Source organism: Stylophora pistillata, chromosome 5, assembly GCF_964205215.1.
Source record: "Stylophora pistillata chromosome 5, jaStyPist1.2, whole genome shotgun sequence".
In the NCBI taxonomy this organism is placed as follows: domain Eukaryota; kingdom Metazoa; phylum Cnidaria; class Anthozoa; order Scleractinia; family Pocilloporidae; genus Stylophora; species Stylophora pistillata.
In genome coordinates, this window is record NC_142523.1 from 35,603,485 (window position 1) to 35,625,272 (window position 21,788).

The 21,788-nt window shown below is 40.8% G+C and overlaps 1 protein-coding gene and 1 long non-coding RNA gene across 6 annotated transcripts; one reads left to right on the forward strand and one right to left on the reverse strand.

Annotated features, from left to right (window-relative positions):
• Positions 1-20,047, forward strand: LOC148731670 (uncharacterized). Of its 5 annotated transcripts, XM_088760493.1 has the most exons (8): positions 54-106; positions 703-869; positions 1,177-1,270; positions 6,091-6,433; positions 13,156-13,327; positions 14,530-15,538; positions 16,271-16,387; positions 18,411-20,047. In XM_088760493.1, exons 4-8 carry the CDS (start codon positions 6,139-6,141, stop codon positions 18,747-18,749), a joined length of 1,932 nt encoding a protein of 643 aa, XP_088616619.1. In that variant the 5' UTR covers positions 54-106; positions 703-869; positions 1,177-1,270; positions 6,091-6,138; the 3' UTR covers positions 18,750-20,047. The 5 variants fall into 5 exon arrangements, with proteins under 5 accessions (XP_088616618.1, XP_088616619.1, XP_088616617.1 ...); XM_088760492.1 differs by lacking the exons at positions 703-869; positions 1,177-1,270 and having other exon boundaries at positions 1-106; XM_088760491.1 differs by lacking the exons at positions 54-106; positions 703-869; positions 1,177-1,270 and adding an exon at positions 2,293-3,470.
• Positions 2,084-5,635, reverse strand: LOC148731671 (uncharacterized). The gene is made up of 2 exons (XR_016001411.1): positions 4,434-5,635; positions 2,084-3,629 (listed from the first exon to the last, which is right to left on the reverse strand). It is a non-coding gene; the product is annotated as an uncharacterized LOC148731671 (long non-coding RNA).
• Positions 20,048-21,788: the final 1,741 nt, after the last annotated feature.

Sequence of the window (21,788 nt, forward strand, 5' to 3'; positions counted from 1 at the left end):
TGTTTGCTATCGAAGCCAGGTGTGCTTTCGCTTTCGAGTTCCTCAAGCGCTTTTTTGATCACGGAGGGCACTGGCTTGCTAAGAGGTGTCTGAAAGTTTAACAACGGTAAGTTTGCTTTATTTCAGTTACACTTAGGGATAATCAAACTACAACTCCTTTCAAGCGAGTTTTAGATTAGTTCAAATTAGGCCAGAGAACTTTTCATTCTAAGATGAATGCGGCGCTCGCTTTGATAGATTAGCCGACGGTTTGAAAAGGGAGATGACAAAACGCGGAGCCATACTCCATGGAGTACCTTATGGAGTGCCTTAATGGAGTACCTCAAAATGTCATATATTGGTCAAATAAAATATTTTATGAACATGGTGAATCGTTTAGATGTACATATCCTAAAATATATTGAGCTTACCAGCTCTCCGAATGTCACAGTTCGATACAATCCAGTTTTTTGGGGGACAGTGACTAAGGCTCTCAGTCTTACTGGTTCCTCCATTTTGGTTTTACCGCTGTGTAATGAGTCCTTTGACGAGAAGACAAACAACTCCATGTGATGAACAAAACCCACTGTTTCGATTTCTGCACGAGGTAAAATATTTAAGCTTACTGCATTTGCAAGATCAACAACCCCAGTCGGATTTATTCGCCGACCCGTCACTGTTTTTTTTGGTTTGTTTACACACCTCAATTTTATCGCGCTACAGATAGATGGGTGTGGAGAAGCTCAGTTTAAAGATAGGGATTACCATTTCAAGTCTCAACCTACAAATGTAAGCTTGTATCCTCATCGTTTCGCACATTTAAGAAACCCATGAGGCCATGTGTTACTAGATGGAGCGCCACACTTCTTACAGACGCCACACATAAACAGGTATTTTGGAAGATGTAAAACCAGTTTCAGAATGAAGGTTGTCCCTCCTTTTGGCCTCTGAAGATCATATGAAAATAGATGGTAGTCGGCCTATTAACGATAACGTTCATGGATGCTAGCAACATTAAAGCTTTCCGTTGGAAGTTGTCAGCAGTTTAAGTTAATTTCAAGATGGCGGTCAACTCGTGTACTACATCGAACTGCAACAATCGGAGAGCTGACAAGCTCAAAATATATCAGGATATGTACATCTAAACGATTCACCTTGTTCATAATGTATTTTATTTGACTAATACATGATTTTTAGGGCTACTCCATCCAGGTACTCCATGGAGTAGGGCTCCGCGTTTTGTCATCTCCCGTTTCAAAGAGACGAAAGATCGACCAGTTCAGCAACAAAGGTGAAGTTTCACCACGCTTTCTAGCCCCGTATTTGAAATATTGTTTCATGAAAATTTTCGGTTTTATGACAAGATTTGCTGTGTGTATCAACTTATCGAATGAACTCTAATGGCTATTTGGAAAATAATTCTGAAACGAGCTTGAATAGACTGGGAAAACTATACTTTCTTTGCCAATAATAACATAAAATGTCAATTTCTTGTCTTCTGTTCGTTCAACTAGTTTGCACACCAGAGCTTGCGCTTTGAATCTTCAAGTTCCTTTCCCGCCGTCTAATTCTGAACAGCGCACATAAATTTGCCTAAATACCTTGACACCCTTTTTAAATACCTTGACACTGATCTTAAGAAATTAAAGCATACAATTGTCTAGTTTTAGTTTCTCTAGTATCAAATCGTATTGCTGATTAGTCATTATTATTATTTCATATATGTAATTTGTACAGCTGCGAATGCCGTAAGTTTAGATAACTCACTGGGTTAATTACGTCACTTTCGTTAAATAAAGGTTATTGTATTGTACTGTAATCCCGTCCCCACTCCCTTTTCAAATTTTGTAACTGCTTATGATTCGCCTCAATTGTAATCCTTGACTGATCACAAGCGTGTTTGTTTCAAGTCCTATTGAGTTAACGAAGAGAACTGTAGCAAAAAAATATTTCAACGATACGTGACTTGCTAGGGCTTTTCAAGTTAGTGTCGGTCCCTTTGCAATATTATTCAGATTTTTCATCCGCGCTGATATAAAGCTAATCTAATCCGCGGTTATCGTGTCAGTTTTGCGCTTTGTTATTATCCATATATGCAGACAACAACAACAACAACAACTTTATTTGTACCCAACATAAAAATACTGGTAAAAATAATGATAAATTGACAAGAATATAAAGGAGTACTAGCTGCCCCAAATAACCTTAGGGGCTAGAAAAAAAGGGCAGCTATACTTAGGTGATTTATGTAATGTAATTATTTGGGTCAGATACAACACACACAACACACACACGCACACACACACACACACACTCATTCATCATACAAAACAAGGTCAAGGAAGCAAGGAAAATCAGAGTAGAAAACAAATGGAAAGCCAGAAAAATTATTAATATTTATCAAGAAGAATTAGCTTAAAGCTTTTCTTAAAACGTTTCAGAGGAAGAAGCTTTACGTCTTCACATGTACCATTCCGGACTTTAGCACCCTGAAATCTTATGTTGAAGATTCCATAATTTGTTCTGGCATTTGGAATAGTATGAGTCATTTTGCTAGATACTCTGGTATTATAATTATGTAACACTCTAACAGAATTGAAATAAGGGTCAAATACTGGAGGTAAGAGTTTCTTGTGAAACTTATACATAAATACTGCAAGTTGAAAGGTAATAATGTCAAACAGCTTCACAACATTTAGATCTTTGTATAAAGGACTTGAATGTTCGTTATAACTAGAGAAAGTAATTATTCTGAAGGCTCTCTTCTGTAATATCAAGAAAGGTTGCAAAGCTGTCTGATAGGTATTACCCCAAACAAATATGCAGTAGTTTAAAAAAGGCTCAACTAAAGCATAGTACAGGCTAAGTAGTGTTTTAGTACTTAAGAAATAACGGAGCTTGGACAGAATGCCTATACTTCTCTTGACTTTTTTAGAAGTATTAGTAATGTGCGTCTTCTAACTAATATTATAATCTATGTAAACTCCAAGGTATCTTATGGAAGTTACCTGGGTAAAATTTAACAACACCTCTGATACCATAGTAGTCATGTTTTCTTATTGTTTATAGATAACATTACCTGTTTGGGAAAATTTTCTTTGAATTGGACGGAAATAACAAAATTTGACTTATCAATATTTAATGAAAGCTTATTTGCACATAACCAGGTATAAACTTTCTCAAGTTCAGAATTAATCATGCTTTCAAGTATCTTTATGTCCCTATGTTGAAAGAATAAATTTGCATCATCTGCAAAAAAATGGAAATCTAAAAGCTTTGAACAATTATGAATATGATTTACATAAATTAAGAATAAAAGTGGTCCAAGCACTGACCCTTCGGGCACACCACAGGACACTGTTTGAGTTTTGATAAGTGTTCGCTTTCGAGTTCATCGAGGGTTTTGTTCACTACAGAAAGCAGCCAGTATTCTTTATCGCGGATGATAAATCACTACCACGCGAAAAGTTTCCAAAACTTGGCAGCAGTAGGTATCTTACTTAATTTCACTTGCATGAAAGTTATGAGTAGCAGATACAACTCTTTTTCAACGAGAAGTACTTCCTAGAATTGAAGGAGAAGGAGCTTCACGAGACCGTAACAAGATGAAATCACACCGTGATTTCTTCCATCTTCCTTAACACAAATCCCTATAAAAAAATCAATGAAAATGTTAAAGATGTTATTTTGATTCGCTATGTAATTTCCTTACTTGATATTCTGAGTATATCAACTCAACTCAACGAAAGAACACCTTGTATTCATCTTCATTCATTGTTGTATTCGTCTTCTCATGTCAAGAATTCTTTTCTATTTTCACAGTTTCTTAAACTTCGTCGTTTATGTAGTGATGAATCTGATTTTTTCTACAAATCAGAGTCAATGTGCCAGTTTTTTGAAAAACGTGGTTACCCTCTTTCTGTCGTTCAAGAGGGTCACCACTGCGCCCAACTTGTTGATCGATAGTCAACACTACAAACGTCACAGAAGGGAAATTCTGACCGCATTCTATTCACTCTCACATTTCACCCCCACAACCACGCAGTTAAATCCATTATTCTTCAAAACTTTTAATTACTTCAAAACGATCCAGAGACTGGTACTATCTTTTCGCAACCACCACTCATCTCATTTAAACGCGACAAAAACATAGACAATTTTCTTGTTAGAAGTTCGTTCCAAACTAGTGACCAACTCGACAATTTTAAATGCGCTCGCGCGCGATGCAAAACTAGTCCTTTCATTCACAACGCCGAACTTCATCTATCACATAACTTGCACCTATTGCAAAAAGATATACATCCGCAAAACAGGAAGACGATTATTTGACCGACTCCGAGAACGCCTTCGCGACGTAGAAAGGAATGACAAGGACGCATCAAAACCAGTCGCAAGACACTTAAATCTGCCTAATCATTCTAAGCAGCATATGACAATCTGCAGTCTTTCCTTACATTTAGGTGGCTCGGAAAGCCGCAAAACTCTTGAAGAAAAGTTTATCTTTCAAATCGGCACTCTTAACCCCACAGTTATCAACAAATGCTTTTCATTCTGCTAAATTATTCGTGTTTTTCTCGTCACTATGTTCCCACCAATGGCGTAGCTCCACTTTCTGCATATAAACCCACACGCAACCTACAATTCCTCCATTCGCTCTGACGAAGGGCTTACGAGCGAAAAGTCAGCTTTTTAACTCTTTACGGTGGCAAATTTACAATTTCAACTTATTAGCTGATATAACCAAAATACCCTATTGCCCCCACCGACGCAGCACCACAGTTTCTTTAGAAACACACCCCCTTTGTTCGAAAGAACACCTATGTTTAGTAGGACAACAAATATCAATACTTCAAAGCAGGTTGCTTATTATTTCACATGGATTCCTTGGCTCAAGCTGAAAAAGGTCTTTACAATCTCTGTTTTCAGTTGAAGTCTTCCTGTCATTGGAGTTGACTTTTCTTCAAGGATCAAATATTTTGGATGAGTGCAACGAAACGTAACCAAGAGAAAATAAATCACTTTCTCTTAATTGACGTAACCCAGAAACCTGTCTTCATTACTTTTTCAGCAAAACAAAAACAATCAGAACGTCCACCCGTCGGTATGACATTTGATCAACGCATTATAAGTACTTACGGCCTCATTTTATTTAAAATCTCTGGAAGTGCCTTGCTTGTAAATTTCGATATTTAAGCCTCTTCTCAAGTTAACCACGAGATTTTCACACTTATGTAGAGCGAAAGAAGTTAGAAAGATAATTTTGATTAATGGGTCAAAGTACATCAAAAATGTCATTTTGCAGCGCCAGATTATGGACGAAAAATCACAACAAAGCCAATTTAATAGTTTTCAGTCCAAAAATTTGCATAGTACCCGCAGGGTGCTGTTATTTAGAGACGTAATTAATTTGCGTTGCGACAAAGCCAGATTAACTTTCGTTTTTCAATTCATCGAGTGTTTGTTGACTACAGAAAGCAGCCCATATTCTTTATCGCAGATGAAGTATTACAACCTCACTAAAAGGTTTTTAAAACTTTGACAACGTTAAGTAAACTTTAATTCACTCACATGAAAGTTATGTGTAGCAGGTACAATTCGTTTCAAACGAAGAGATTAACAAGCGAACAATGTAGAATACTTAATCCTTGACTGATTACGGTTAAATGAGCCAAGATAAGAAAGCAAATATATTTGCATATTCTTACAAAAGAAACCTCAAGGAACAGAAAAACAAGAACATAGTCGTGGTAGACGTAGCCTCGTTCCCGCGCAGTAATTTCGGCACCAGATCACTGAACCTCGAGAACACGTTGTGAGCGTAAAAGTTATCACTAATTGGTTTCACTTTGTCTTATTCTCTTTAAAGAAGCACTTCGTCATTTTTCGGGCTTAAATATCGACGTCTGCTCTCAATAGTTTCGAAATCCTCAATGAAGTAAGTATAGAGCATTCTGCGATTTCCTACGTTCTTGTATGACGCGAACAGCTTGTTTATCTAAAGGCGCGACCTAGGACTGGACAAACAAACTAAGAGCTTAATTAAGTTTACTTTTGAAAAAAGTGCTAGTAGAGATTATCGACAAAACATGATATTTCCTCTTCAATTTCAAGGGCCTTGCAATACACTGAACCTTCAGTAGTCCCACAGCTTCCTAGATCATGGATGGTTTACCAGAGAAAAAGGAGGACCATCAGGATGAAGTCAACGTTCATGTCAAAGATAGTTCTGAAGGAGTGAAACCTGCTTCAAGAAAATGGAGCATTCGGCGGATCACCGCTATCGTTGCCGTTATCTCTCTCGTGGTTTGTGGCACCATTCTAACAGCAACTTTGTTGACTCGAAAAAAGCAGTTTACTGCGGAGCGCTTAGTGGAAGTTAACTTGGAACCCGGTGAAGCTCTGGTGTATCGAGTCGAGCAAGTCCTCGAAGTACGGAGTGGAGAGCTTCAGAGAGGTATTTGATCTCGCTACTAATTAAACATTAGGTATTCTCTTGAACTGCCATTCATTTTTCGAAAAAATGTTATGTTTGAGCTGAGATTAGGCAAGTATGCATTTTGTTAGGTTTCAGACACATTTTGCCGTTCACAAGATTAGATTAGTGGAAATACTTTCATAAAACATTACAAGGAGGCAATTAAAATGAAAATCATTTAAAAATGTCATAGCTGCTCTTAAATGAATGGAATCTTGTCGGATACAAATCAAATTTTTGGTAAAGAAGTCAAATTTGCGCAAAAATCAGTCGGGTCATGCAAACATAAAGAATGCAGGATTTATATAGTCTTGCGATCATTCTAAGTCTTCTGTTTCTGTCTCTTTTCCGTGTGTGGTCTATCCCGCCCTCGAGGCGTTGTATCTAATGCGGCCTCGACGAATTGTTTTTACCCAATCAATCGTTAACACGCTAAATCCAGCATATCCGTACACATGTACAATAGCTGAGCTGAATTCTGAATTCACCTCGGCGTTTGACATATCAATTTACTATCGACTGTTGACGAAACAGACTCTTCAACAGACTAAGTGCACTCCTTTTGCATAATAATCCAGTTTAGCTGTGAGGTGAATTATTTTACGGTCAAGCCACTTCGGTAAGTTTTGTTCATACTGCCATATGGTCAGGTTACTTCAGTCAGAAATCTAATTTGTTCAGCACCAGCTGATCATTCGTAACGCTGCCCAATTTAGCTTCAAAGTTTCTTGGAAAGTACTGTCCATTTCTTCTTAGTCGAGATTTGGGAAGGTAACTTTTCTCTTTCTAGTTTTTGATATGACAGTCTGTGAGACAGTTTGGAGGATTGAAAGGCACTCAAATTTCCACCAATAGCCACCTCAAACTCAGTGAAAAGTTGTTTATTATTCCATTATAGGTTGATTCACAGTTTAGTCTGATTTCTATTATCTACTTCTGGCGGTGACATAAAGACAGTTGGTTCCTCTTTAACTTAACAATTCGCATTTAATGTTCCCATTTCATGTTATTTCTCATAATAAATCGTTTTATTCTTGACTCTTAACATAGAGCTGTGCCGTAGATGTTGTTTATGAAAGGTATCCATGGTTTTCATTGAGTCCTAGGGGTTCACTTCTCGCCATCTGATATCTCGACGTGTTCTCTTAGAACTGGGCTGCAAATTTGGAATGGCCTTTTGGTGTCTTTTAAATCGAGACTCCCACCAAAGGCACTAGAACCTCCGATTTTGTACCTCGTAATCCATGAAAAGTTTTTCTTTCAACAAGACAATTGTTAATGCTTTATTTAACGAGTAAATTTCAAGTAAAATTTCAAGTTTTGAATCATAACACTTCTCTTTATTTTACTTCCTTCACTATGACTGAAACTATGGCTATGAATTGTATCAGTCATCCAGTTGACAATATGATAAAAGGTCTGTCTGGACCGAGTGGATCGTGGAACTTTCAGATAACTGTCCCTTATGTGACCGATGTTTCTGATGCTATGAAGTCGGTCTTTAAATCTTTCGGTTTCACCACCACGTTCAAGCCATATAACACCCTAAGGCAAAAGTTAGTAAAGGTAAAGGATAAGCCCACAAAGTTAAGAGGCATATGTGGTTCATGGGATAAAGTGTGGTGATGAGAACTGCAGGGAAACCTATGTTGGAGAGACCAAACAGGCACTGGGCTCGAGAATGGGACAGCGAAAAAGGCCCAGTACTATCGAGGCACAGAATTCGGCTGTCAAAGAATGAACTTGTTGTTATGATATTAAAGTTGCATATTTATTGTAATGACCACCTCCGGTTGTCGTTTGTTACCTGTCAATCATGTAATTTTCTGAGTGAGTAAGTGAGAGAGAGAGGAGCTCGGCACGTTGTAAAAACTTGGAGTACAACAAATAAACCGCTTCGTGGAATAACATTTTAGCGTGCAGTCAATATACTACACTGGCGACGAGTAATAAAAACGAAAGTCCACTCTAGTGGATAGGAACACAGAATCAACGCAACCCGAGTCAAGCCGACAGCTTACACAGCCATGAGCACCCTACCACCGTTTCCCTCATTCGACCTTTCTCAAAATCAAGGAACACTTGCCACTCGGTGGTAAAAGTACATCGCACGGTTCCGCAACCTTATTGTAGCGTTGAATGTGACCAACAAGAAGCGACAGCAGGCTCTTCTGTTACACTATGCAGGCGAAGAGGTCAACGATATTGTTGAAACGCTGCCCGACGCCGTTGCAGGAGCAGACGTTGCTACCTTTCTATAATCAAGAAATGGATAGACATTCTAGTCTTCTCGGATAAGGATGAATAAACCGTAGGCCCCGTCTCCTGCAGGGTTAGGGGTAGGAGACGTTAATTTCGTACGCACGAGATTAAAGTGTCGTGGATGTCCTCCCCTGGGGTGGGAATTGGCCCTGAAAAGCCCCCATGAGGAGTGGTCAACTAAAGTATGTATGTATGTATGTACGTACGTACGTACGTACGTACTTATGTATGTATGTATGTATGTATGTATGTACGAAGACCCGCTCGAGAAAACAATCACGGCTCTCATAAACCACTTCACGCCGAAGACTAATGTGGCCTATGAAAAATACAAGTTCATGCAGGCAAAACAAGACCCAGGAGAAGACCTCATGATCTATTAAACCAGGCTGAAACACCTATCACAAACCTGCGAATTCGCTGATGCCGACCGAGAAATAAAAAGCCAGATTATTCAACTGTGTTCATCGTCCAAGCTGCGCCGAAAAGCTCTCAGTGATCCTGGAATTACCCTACATGCACTCCTCGATTACGGCAAAACCCTGGAGCTTGCCGAAACACAAGTCAAATAATTGGAAAACCCAAAAGCAGAAGTAAACAAACACGATAAACACCGTGAAGTAACTCGGCGAAAGTCTTAGAGTAGACCCCCCCGCGACAAGAAGGAACGCCCGGGACACGGATTTTCCCGATTACACTCAGGAACAACAACAAGCCGATACTGCGGTGGCGCTTACCCACATGATGGCGGCATGCGATGTTGTTCGGCCTATCAGAAAGAGTGCCGAAGTTGCGGCAAGCTGGGACATTTCGAATCAGTCTGTAGCAGCAAACCAAAGGCAATATCTCACAATCGAGAGTCACGGGTAACAGTCAGCACACTCGACGAGCACTTGGATGAATCCAGTGACAGCGATGACGAAAACACCTTCATCTAAGCATCCACAGTGTTAACGGGAAGAACATTAAGCAGCCGTAGTTCAAGGTCAAGATCATTGGCACCTGGCTGACTCTGATGGCCGATTCAGGATCTGGTATCACCATCCTAGACGGGAAGGACCTCAGTTCACTTCAGGATCGACCACGCCTGAGCGACACCACGACTCGAGTATACCCCTACAAGTCCAAAACGCCTCTGAGTATGTTCGGGAAGTTTAAAGTAACCGTAACAACTGAAAACGAGACCATATCTCAGGAGACTATTTACGTCGCCGAAGGAGCAGGAGGATCCCCTCTGAGCTGGCAAGCCTCGCAGAACTTTGGGCTCATATCGATCACAAGTCCACTGGTGTCTAAATCCAGACCAGAGATCAATCAGCTGGTACAGGAGTATGACGATTTGTTGAAAGGCCTTGGAAAGCTGAAAGATTACCAAATACATCTGCAGATCGACGACAGCGTCCAGCCATCAGCACAATCTCACCGACGTGTACTTCATGGCCGGAAGCAACTCGAAGAGCAGCTAGAAAGAGACGAGCAGCACGGCGTTATGGAGCGCGTGGATGGACCGACCCCATGGGTTTCACCCGTTGTTGTAGCACCCAAGCCCAAGCAGCCTGGAAAAATCAGAATGTGCGTTGACACGAGACAGGCAAATAGTGCGATCCAACGTGAACGACACATCAAACCAACGATCAAAGAAATCATCGCTGAGTTGAACGGAGCCACAGTTTTCAGTAAGCTTGACTTGAATCAAGGCTACAATCAACTAGAACTCGCCCCAGAATCTAGATTCATCACAACGTTTAGCACCCACGTCGGAATGAGGCGGTATACGCGCCTAAACTTCGGAATCGTCTGTGCAGCCGAAATATTCCAAAATGCCATCCGCGAAACCTTGAGCGACATACAAGGAGCGCTCAACCTGAGTGATGATATCTTAGTGCACGGAAAGACACAGGAAGACCACGACCGAGAAACCTTTCAGCGCCTCCGGGAGAAGGGCCTAACCCTAAACCGCGACAAATGCGAGTTTTCTCAGCATCGCCTCGAGTTCTTTGGTTATGTGTTCTCTAGTAAAGACATCTCTGCTGATATAAAGAAGGTCCAGGCGATAACCAATCTCCCACCACCAACTAACGTCGCAGAAGTGCGCGGTCTTCTTGATATGGCCAATAACTGCTCCAGATTCATTCCTGCTTACGCAACGCTAACACAGCCCTTCCGTGAGCTAACCCAAAACAACATGCCTTGGGAGTGGAACCAAAGGCAAGATCGCGCCCTTCAGCAGCTCAAGACCGCCCTTATGGAAGCACCTGTAACCGCTTACTTCGACCCCAGCAGGAACACCGAAGTCAGCGTCGATGCAAACCCCGTTGGGCTTGGGGCTATCCTGGCTCAAACCAGTGAGCCCATCATTAGCGACAAGCACGTGGTTGCGTACGAAAGCAGATCCTTGACTCCCGTAGAACAGCGCTACAGTCAGACTGAGCGTGAAGCCTTTGCTGTCGTATGGGGATGTGAATATTTTCACCTATACGTCTATGGCAGACAGGTAACTGTCATCACAGATCATAAGCCGTTACTTACGATATACAACAATCCCCGGTCAAAACCACCACCTCGCATCGAGAGGTGGACACTGCGCTTACAGCCATACCAAGTGACAGTCGTGTACGAACAAGGAGAAGGAAACCCGGCTGACTATATGTCCCGACACCCTTAGAAGTCAACGCTTTCCAGCAGTCGACAGCAACGCGTGACAGAAGAGTTCGTGGACTACATCACACGCGCTACCAAGCCCAACGCACTCAAGCTAGAGGACATTACGCAGGCAACTATGAAAGACCCAATCCTTCTAGCTGTCATTGATGCTGTGCGTACCTGCAACTGGTTTGAGCCGTCTAAGCGACTCGACATTAACCAAAACACGTAGAAAGCTCTTGAACGGGTAAAAGAAGAATTGACCATTTGCAGTTCCTCGAGTGTACTCTTGAGAGGAAGACGGATCATTTTCCCCAAAGTCTTACAACAGACAGTAATTGATCTCGCACACGAGGGTCATCAGAGCATTGCAAAAACAAAGTCACTGCTTCGGGAGAAGGTGTGGTTCCCAGGTATCAACGACACAGTAGAGAAGAAAGTGAAGTCCTGTCTTGCATGCCAAGTATCGATCCCAGAAACCAAATGCGAGCCCCTTAACATGTCACCGCTGCCAGAGGGACCATGGCAACAGATTAGTGCAGATTTTAGGGAACTGTCTGGTGGAGGATACTTACTCTTCCTTCTACGACGACTATTCCAGATACCCTATTGTAGAGGTCATACCGTCAGTATCTGCACCAGTCGTCATACCACGTCTCGCTGATAATGGCCCGCCGTTCAACGGAAGAGAGTTCTAGTCCTTTGGAAAGAACATGGGATTCGACCATCGAAAGATAACCTCCAAATAGCCACGTGCCAACGGAGAAGCTGAACGATTTATGCGCACGGTTAAGAAGGCGATCGAAGCTGCAAACGTGAAGCAATGTCCCTAAAAAGAATAGTTACACGAGATTCTTCGCAACTACAGAGCAACACCGCACTCGTCAATAGGCAAGCCACCAGCCACGGGTGGCCCATGCGCGTTAAGATTCCTGACAGACCCAGTTCTGAGGAGGACCCAGCACCGATACGACACCGAGTAATGCTGGCTAAGGAGAAGATGAAGAGCTGTGCTGACCAGAAAGCATATGTGAAGCCAAGCAACCTCATGACTGGAGACAAAGTTCTAGTCAGGTATGACCCCTCCGGAATTAATTCCAGAACACCTTATCATCCGTATGTCATCACTCACCACAAGGGTACGATGATCACTGCCGAGGGCGGGGGAAAAAACATCACCCGAAACTCTTCGTTCTTCAAGAAGCTGGAGCCCGACGTCCAGGTCACAGTTGGTAGACCTGTGCAGGACAGCCTAACTCCCCCAGCTCTGCCTACTGAAGCTAAGGAGAGTTCTCTGTCAAAACCTGCTGGGTGTGGACCTCGTCGCAACCCGCAGAGACACAGACGACCTCCTGCATACCTCAAGGACTTTGTCTAATACCTCTTGAGACCCAATGAGGGACGTTTTCATATGTTACTGTTTGTTGACCCTGCACTAGATGCTCAGGGTCGGTTTTATGTTTTGCTGTAGTTTCGGTATAGGTTATATATAATGCAAAGTGGGAAGAATGTAGTGACCACTTCCGGTTGTCGTTTTGTTACTTGTCAATCATGTAATTTTCCGAGTGAGTAAGTGAGAGAGAGGAGCTCGGCACGGTTGTAAAAACTTGAAGTTCAACAAATAAACCGTTTCGTCAAAGAACATTCTAGCGTGCAGTCAATACACCACATTCACCAAGCTTGATGCCTTGCTTCCTCCCTCAGGAATACAGGCAGTCAGAGTCGAATTAAGCTCAACAAGGATTTTTTTCAGCCAAATTACTCTATTTTAAACTAGTTCAACCATTTTTCCGCAGGGACACTGAGAACCATCGTTGCACTTCACGTGATAAACAAGACTTCAGAAGAGTATTGGTTCGTTTTTAAGATCATCAGCATTACTGCCGAAGGAGAAAACTTGGAAACAATTGGTAACGTGACCCAAGGAAGATCGTTATATTTTTTGGTGAAGGTTGAGCACACTTCAAGGTAGGCAACAAGATAGTCCTTAGAATATATCTGCTAAGTCATGTCGGGATTACCAGAAAGCAATTAGATCTACCTGAGAGTGATTTTTTTCCCATAAATATCATAGATGAGCCAGAAACCTATTCAACTTACCGTTCGGTTAGCCTGGGCCATCAAGTAAAATAGTTTCATAATCCGGAGAGCTAGACGAACAATTACTGACAGGTGGTTTGTGGTGTCAACTTCCGAATGGTCTTGAAATACGGTGGCATCTAGACCCACCCAGTGCTCAAGAGTAATAATGTATAATTGTGATTAAGTTTGTATAAGTCACGAAATTTTAGTTTGAAAAAATATCAAGGACTATTTAGCTCTCTTACCGATTGTAAGGGGGGGGGGTTGGGGCTGGGGGATGGAGACAATTTAGTCGGAAAACCGGTGAAAGTTACTGTTAAACCCAGAAATGCCTATGAGCAATTTAAAATCTCTTCTTCAAAATCATTTTTTCTTTCATTGACAAACGGTACCCAACTTTCAATTTTATTTTTCGATTGTTTTCACTCTCAGACTCTTTTTTCGTTCTTGCATACCTCTAAAATAAGATTACAATTTCGTTTCTCTTTGTCATATGTGACTGATCTAGCCCACTGCTATTGGGCTAGATCAGTCGATCTGCTCGGGACGGGAAAGCTTGTTGACCCTGGGGTGCATATAATCCAAAGAAGATATATGGTTAGGAAACGTGAATTGTCATCAGATGACCGGTGAAGTTATATTCATAAAAACGTTCACCACAATTTCCCTAGACAAGAATCTTCACTGACACTCGGTAGGTCGTATTGCGATATTGAATGCTGTCTAACATTAGTATTCTTTTTCTGATTCTCATTTTTTTAAGCCTTTGATACATCTTTTATACATCGCCCTTTGGATTCAGGTATCAGATCTTACTGACACGCAAAGACGTCAGGTTTTTGCTCAATTAGAGAACAGTGGCCGAAATTTTCACAAGAACTCCTTTTGGTTTCTCATTTCTACCAAAAGTTGGCTTTTAAGTCGTCTGGGGTTAGCAGGATAAGTAGCTATATTCTTTTCTACGGTGAAGTTCCCCACTCACCCGTCCCTTCCTCCTACTTCTTTTGCTGCTCGTCACTTCTTCTATAAAGTATCATGCCAATTGCTCATTCAGGTGCTTTCATTGGGTCTAAATGTGTTTTCAATAGGTCTGAGGTGAAGGAGACGTCAAAATCCACCAAAGTACACGAGACCTTTGAACTATACGGAAACCAAAAGTACGACGCAGAGCTAACTGGTTATGCCCGAGCCATACTTACTCAGCTTCTCCCAGCTGTTGAGCGCAGCCTTTACGAACTTGTAGACGGAGAGAAACCAGATCCAAATTCTGAGCCAAAACCTGAAAATCATTCCATGTTTCCCGGTATTGTGAAAATGCACAGAGAAGCAGACACATCTGACAATGACGAACTTTTGATTAAAAATAAATTCAATCGTTCGGATGTCACCAATATGACATCGGACATTGACTTGGACATGTCATATACTGATTCGTCCGTTCTTAATAAGCGCAGTGGCATGGTAACGAAAGGTGAGGTCCACTTGACTAAACGATTAAATTTCGGAGAGCCAGTTCAGTGTAAGAAAGGATTCTCAGCCAACATGATGAACGTTTCTTTCAGGAGTAAGGTTACTCTTCTTAATCATGAGAAATCTCGGAGAAGCTACCTTGAGGACGAGGAACTAGCATATTATGTTGATTTTCGTGATTTCATCAAACTCACTGCACCAAAATCTAGCCAAAAAATTAGGTTTCAAACCTCCGAGAGAGAGGCTCCTCTTAACGAGACTTCGGTTGAGTTAACCGCACTGAACACCACCTGTGCTGGTAAAGATGAGCGAGAAATAAACCTAACGACAGCGTCGCACAACTCAAGACACCGAAGTCGCAGACAAAATCTTGTTCAAGAATTGCTTAGTGCTCCTCGACAGAAAACGTTCACACTCTTTAAGAAAAAAGTTATAGGCATAGATATACAAGTGAAAGCCACTATTCGCATCGAATCAATTAAAAAGTTATACCACCTGAAGCTTGACAAGACTGAAGTGGATTTAACCCTGCAGTTGGGAGCCAGTGTAACAACACCACTTCTCCGAGAATCCATTGACACCACTAAGAAAGAAACTAAGAAGATAAACGGATGGACCATCAAAACTGTAAGTGCTTGAATTTAAAATATTGAGGTTACTTCGGCAAGTTTTCTTAAGGAGCTAACTCACAGCAATATATAATTTGTCTGATTTCAATATCACAGCAAAGGTTAAAACTGAAATTGGATTCGATTTTAGACAGGAGGTTGCAGTGGCCTTCACTTGGGCTTCCCTATAAGTAACGAGTAACGGAGCAGCAGGAAAAACGAGTAACGGGTGACTCTTTGGGAGCTTTCGGAGCAATATCACGAAGTGAGACCTTGCAGTCACTAAATATCGTTTTGGGATTGAAGACTAAGCGGTTCGTTTTCAATTGCAACCAGGAGAAAACTCTGTAGAACAAAGATCGTCACTTTACAACGCAAATATTAGAAAGTAAAATTGAGACGCAAATTTTTTGAGAAATATTCATACCGTCCTATTAAAAACCACATTTTAAGGTGAAATGACTTTAAGTTTGAAAAAAAACCAATTTGGGTTTTACCTGTTAACACAACTAGTTACCAAAAATCGGCGGTTACAGGACTGTTAAGTTGTTTAGATCGTCAGAGCAACTGTCGGAGCCTGATAAACAACGCGTGCGCAGAAACGCCGGAAGTGCCTTTTTGGAAGATAGACGACGACCGCGACCGAGTTTTAAACCTGAGCTTTTCCGCAGAAAGCCCAAGTAATAACCTCATTGTTTTAAAAAGTTGATGTACATTTTATACCATTTACTATTTTGTTTCCTTTTTTCAGGGTTACAGTATTCCGATACTTGAGATCGTCAGTCTTGATGTGGATTTTACTCTTTCGACACCTGTTAGTATCTCGGTGGACCCAGGCTCACTCTCAAATTCCTCGTTAAACGTAAAGGTGAGTAGATATATCTCAGTCGATGGTTAACATATAAAGTAAATAATTATTGAAATATCTGGACGTGTTGCATGTTAAACCATCGATTACGATTTTTTTTTTTTTTATTCCAACATCGTATTTCTCGTTTAAACACCATGATGTATAACGCATTGGTTCTGACACTGGCTTTTTTTTACTGACTTGGCAAAACAAAAAAATGCGGAGTGGTAAAAGAGTGTCGTTCTTACTATAAGGATTAGCTTCCGACGATAAATTATGGCTTTCGTTTGCCATTATGGAGAAGCACCTCCTGAACTTAGCATATGTCTGAGCTGAGAGCAGAAGTGTTTGTGTTCTAAGCTTCTCCACATCTTATCCTAAGATATAAACCTTGAGAATAGGTTTGGAACATAATTCGTCCGGAAATTTTTCGAATTGCATAGTGAATTTCCGAGCCCTGATGGGGCGGGAACAATACAAGTGATGGGCAAAATTTCCGCTCATATTTAGCTATTATTCGCCTAAGGCGAAGTGAATATTGCTAAATAATCTCCGAGACGAAGTCAAGGGGATTATTCAACAATATTCACTTAGCCTGAATAATTGTGATAGTATATTTCTTAGGTGCTTTCGAATTCTGTTGTAAATATTCGTTTAAGTTTTGAACTATTCTGATTACTCGTATCGGGATAAAGGGCCAGTTTCCACTAGAATTTGATAGGTTTATTTAATTCAATCAGCAAAAACTTCATATCATTCTTTTAAAAAGCGTTGTTCCAAACTTAATAGCATCTCTTTTTGCTCTTGCATTTTCTTTATCACATTCATCATTTCCGGAGTAACATTGACAAAACGCAAGGTAGCCATTATGATTTTAGCGCTCCTGCTAGAATCACCTTTCACGAGGTGATTCCAGCGAGATATGATGATGCCCTCCTGGACCAATCAGAGCGCGTGCTTCTCCATAATCATCAGAGCAATTATGCTAATATACATGTTAACCCATAGAACAAGGGATTCATCATTTCACATTATTTCATTTTCTAGTATTTTGGGTTTTGGTTTTCGACATTCATCCTACACTCTGAGCACTGTACCGATTGAATAAGTCGTGAGCAAAAGACGAAAACAACACAAACGAAAAGTGCTCTTCATGACCAACAAAGAAGATCCACGTCTTTTAAAGATCAATGCTCAGAAAGTCAAGTTAAAAAAAAAACCGAAAAAATCGAAGTATATATCGTTCATTGCGGCCGTGTTTTCCTCTGCTTTCCGTTCATATTTTTGACATATTAGTATAGTATTGTGGCCTAATTTGCCCGTTCCGTTGTCCTAATAAATTGAAATGGCTTCAGTATTACTTGAATAACAAACCGCTGTCTCTGTCTGCAATAACCACGATGATGTACGAGACGGTAAAGAGTTAAAGTCCCCATGACACCTATTTTTAGCGTTAAATTATAAAAATAGAAGCATGTTGAGGGTGTCTGGTAAGATTTGCGATTGATTCTGATGCGTCTTTGTTAGTTTACGAGGCGATTTAAGTCCGAAATTGTAGCGAACTTAAGCTTTCCGTATCTCTTTGGCCGCGTTAAAGAGTACTGGTACCTACATATTCGTGACGTCATGGTAGTAAGTCCAAGTTTATCAAAGAAGCAAGAAACTTTCGTCAGAACAACAAGAAGTATCGGACATAATGACACGAAACTATCACCGAAATAGCCAGAGAAATTACAAATCACAAAGCCCACTTGTTTGCATGATAAGCACACATGGTGACGTGACTGTGACGTGACGGCGCCCAGTCCCCCTTTGCTCGGCCAGACATTTTATCTACAGATTATAGAGCTTGATAAGAAATTCAAAAAACGGTAAAATACCGCTAATGTTGCCAAAACACGTTCTAGAGTCATTCTATTTTGATGTAAAATAATAAAAAAATAGGTGTCATAGGGACTTTAAAGAGTTCATGAAATCATACAAATAGATAATTAAATTAATAAAAAATAAGCTTTTACAAGTTTACACACTGTCATTTCAGGTAACGCCTTCTGCATCAGTAACAGCCACTTTGCACGGATCTGTATCAGTATTGATTGTAAGGGCCGGGGTGTATGGTGACGGGCGCCTGATACATGGAAGTCTTCCAATCACTGTGTCGTATGAAGCAAGTCGTCCTTCCGACAGTGATGCCTGCCTGGACGTCTCAGCTGAATTAAAGATCCTTGACCTGACGGCCGGTGTATTCTACCAGCAGAGATCCTGTGGGTGGCACGGGTGGTTGTTTCGTTGCCCATGGGGTACTCGACGCCCCTTGTACAGTTTTGGTCGATGGTCTGCCTTCAGTTTGAGGCGAAATATGATCAGTGAATGTTTCTGAACATGTTACACTTCGCAGTGAGGTCTGAGTGTTGTGAGCTGTTTAGTTTAAGAGCACTTTTCAAATGAGTGTCGAAAATAGTCCCAGAATGCATTAGTTTTCTTTTACTCTTCTCTGTGATTGGTCCAGAAAACTCCGCCACTCCCTCAACCAATCAGATTCATAGCTTACGCCAATTATGACGTGGTCATCCCACGTTTTCCCGCGCTTTAGGAGGGTTGCTTGGTTTTTCTTTGAGTTTTCATTGGCTCTCCAAGGAACTTTCCTTTCTTCTGATCGGCCTTTGTACTTACGTAGTTGTTTTGGTTTTACGACTCTCAGTCGATTAGTCTCCTTCGCAGCCGTTTTTAGGCTCGTCACGCAACGCTCCTCCCCACAAGGAGGAGAGGAGCGTTGCGTGACGAGCCTTAAAAACAGAACTTTCAGGAACTTGTTTTTGGATTTGATTAAACGTTAAGTCGAAGTACCTCAGATCAGAGAGGGCATGTGTGGATTCTATTTTGGTTTTCAGTCCAGCATCGTAGTTGGAAGATCATTATTTTGTTATTTTCTAAATCAGTTCTACACTAGATCGAACGAAGTCTTTTTATGCAGCCAGTAGGATATGCAGTTACAGTGTCCGCGATCGGCAAATCCAAAACAATGATTGGACAAAGTTCTGGACCACTTTGTCGCCAGGCGGCAGTAGGTGGAACTTATGACGTCACAGAATCACTTGCATCAACCAGTACTTGTCGACCGGTGACTGATGCCTCTTCATCAGATTGTTTGGATTAAAGAAGATCCCATTTGTTTTCGTAGCTATTCACCCTAGTATTGAGATGATTTATGTACTCGTACGGCTACAAACTGATTCAAAAGTAGGGAATACTAGATAAATCGTTAAACTTGGGCAAAAAAAGGGAAAACCCACCGTTTTTTCAGCTTACATTCTTTTATCGTCATCTACGTTATGGTGAGGTCTGTGAAGTTAGAAACAAGAAAACGACACGATGAACGACAAAACAAAATTGTCCTTAAAAAAATTGAACAAGCGTAGTAATTCACGGTAGAAATTTTGAGTATTCGTTCAAACATGACGTATCTTTTTTTAGGAACAAGGTTAGTTTGTAGATGTTTTTGGTTTCATCAACTAACAAATATATGCTAACAAGAACACAGTTAATGTTCCTTCGCATTTGGTTAGGATAGCTGAAAAAGTTCCAATCATACCATGGTTAATTAGTTTGTATTTGTTATGGAGTGTCTATTTAACCACAGTGTGTTGTATGAAAGAACAATAAATAGCGGCACTAGAACGCAAGTCTTGCATTGTTAACTTGCCGATTTTTTCGAAAATTATTGTTGGAACTTGACACACTGTGCATTTTTCAACTTTGTGACTTGGCACTGAGGATCAATCACGCGTGCTCGTAATTTCAAATCAGCTGATTTGTAATTATCCACAAAATCACTCCCCCGAGCTACACCCCTCCTAGGTTTCAAGCAAATTCTTGTCGTTAAAAATAGGATCGATCTCACCTTGTCCTTTGTGGGAATGAACTTTGCTCCCATGGATCAGGCCCAAAATTATCGCTTAACTCCTTGAGTTCTTTTTCTTTCACAAAAATATGACATTTCATATGTTTAGTTTCACGGGATGTGCGTGCAGGTGACCGCAAATCTTAAGTTTTTTTCCGTGTTCAAATGATTCATCGACGACCTTTTTGTAAAAAAAATTTAAATTCTTTAAAAACTCTTGCTTCTTGTTGTCATTGTAAAATGGTGTACATCGTGTCTAAAGATCTTTATTTTCTAAACTTAATGCCTCTAACCGATTGTAACTAAGATACTTTTCTCGACCTTTTCCTACCATTTTTCTCAAAGAACATTATTTTAGTTGACCGATTACCCAATGGCCAGGAGTACAGCTTGCTTACTTCTTTGTTTATTGAGGTTCACAGAAAATAATTGATCTCACAGGCGTGTTCCCTGGATAAACATTTTCCCTTCTAATCATGAAGTTTCAACCACGGGGACTGTCTCGTCTTGCTGAATAGTGCTGAAGCAAAGATCACAAGCCTGACATTGATAATGTTGATCAGTGAGCGCGGATGCAAATGCATTTTAATGTCACGTTTAAGAACAAAGCGAAAATCTGTCTGTCATGAAATGAATGTCGTACACATGCTTGTGCGACTACCATGTTTTCTTTTTTAAACGATACCGCAAAATCGGGGAGCTCTCTTTTCAAAAGTTTATCACGTGATATTCTTACGATTTATTAATTAATCATCTCTGAATCGAAGATGGAAGCGTCTAGGATGGCGACATTTAGATTAGCTAGCACGGAAGCAAATAAAGGTGATCGTGCTGTTTCAACAAAAGTTAGTGTTGTCACATTTAGGCTACGTGACTACATGTTTACGACTTTTGTCATTTTGGCTTTAGTTAAGCGTGTAAAGGTTGTAGTTCACCCAGCTGAAAGAAGTTGAGCGCGCCTGCCGCAGATTTGATCAAGGAACTTGTTACAGTAGAATTTTTGCGCATTCTGCCAAACTGCCTGAAGTCAAGTCACATATGTGCTTGCCCAGCACTGCTCTCCAAACCACCCTCTTCCAAGTAATTTTCAAAGTTGAAGCTGGTGTTAAACTCAAGTTTCATGATACAATTTGAATATATCAACAAAGTTGAAATGGTAATTTGGCCACCGTTACGATTATAAAAGCTGACGTTTCGAGCGTTAGCCCTTAGTCGGAGCGAATACGGGAATTGTGGGTTGTGTGTGCTTTTAAAGGCAGAAAAAGGAGCTGCGTGATTGGTGGGAACATGGCAACGAGAAAAACACGAATAAATAAGTGGAATGAAAAGCGTTCGTTGATACCTGTGGGTATCAAGTTTCATCATACGACTAGAGATTTCTTTAACATCATTATGCATTCAACTCAACTTGCCCGTCCGTTGCTACTTCTCCTACTTGAGAAGTAGCGCAATAGATGTCGGTAAAACCGACAGATGTCCAATTATTTGTCTGAGAAAACATACACCGGAAGATACCTC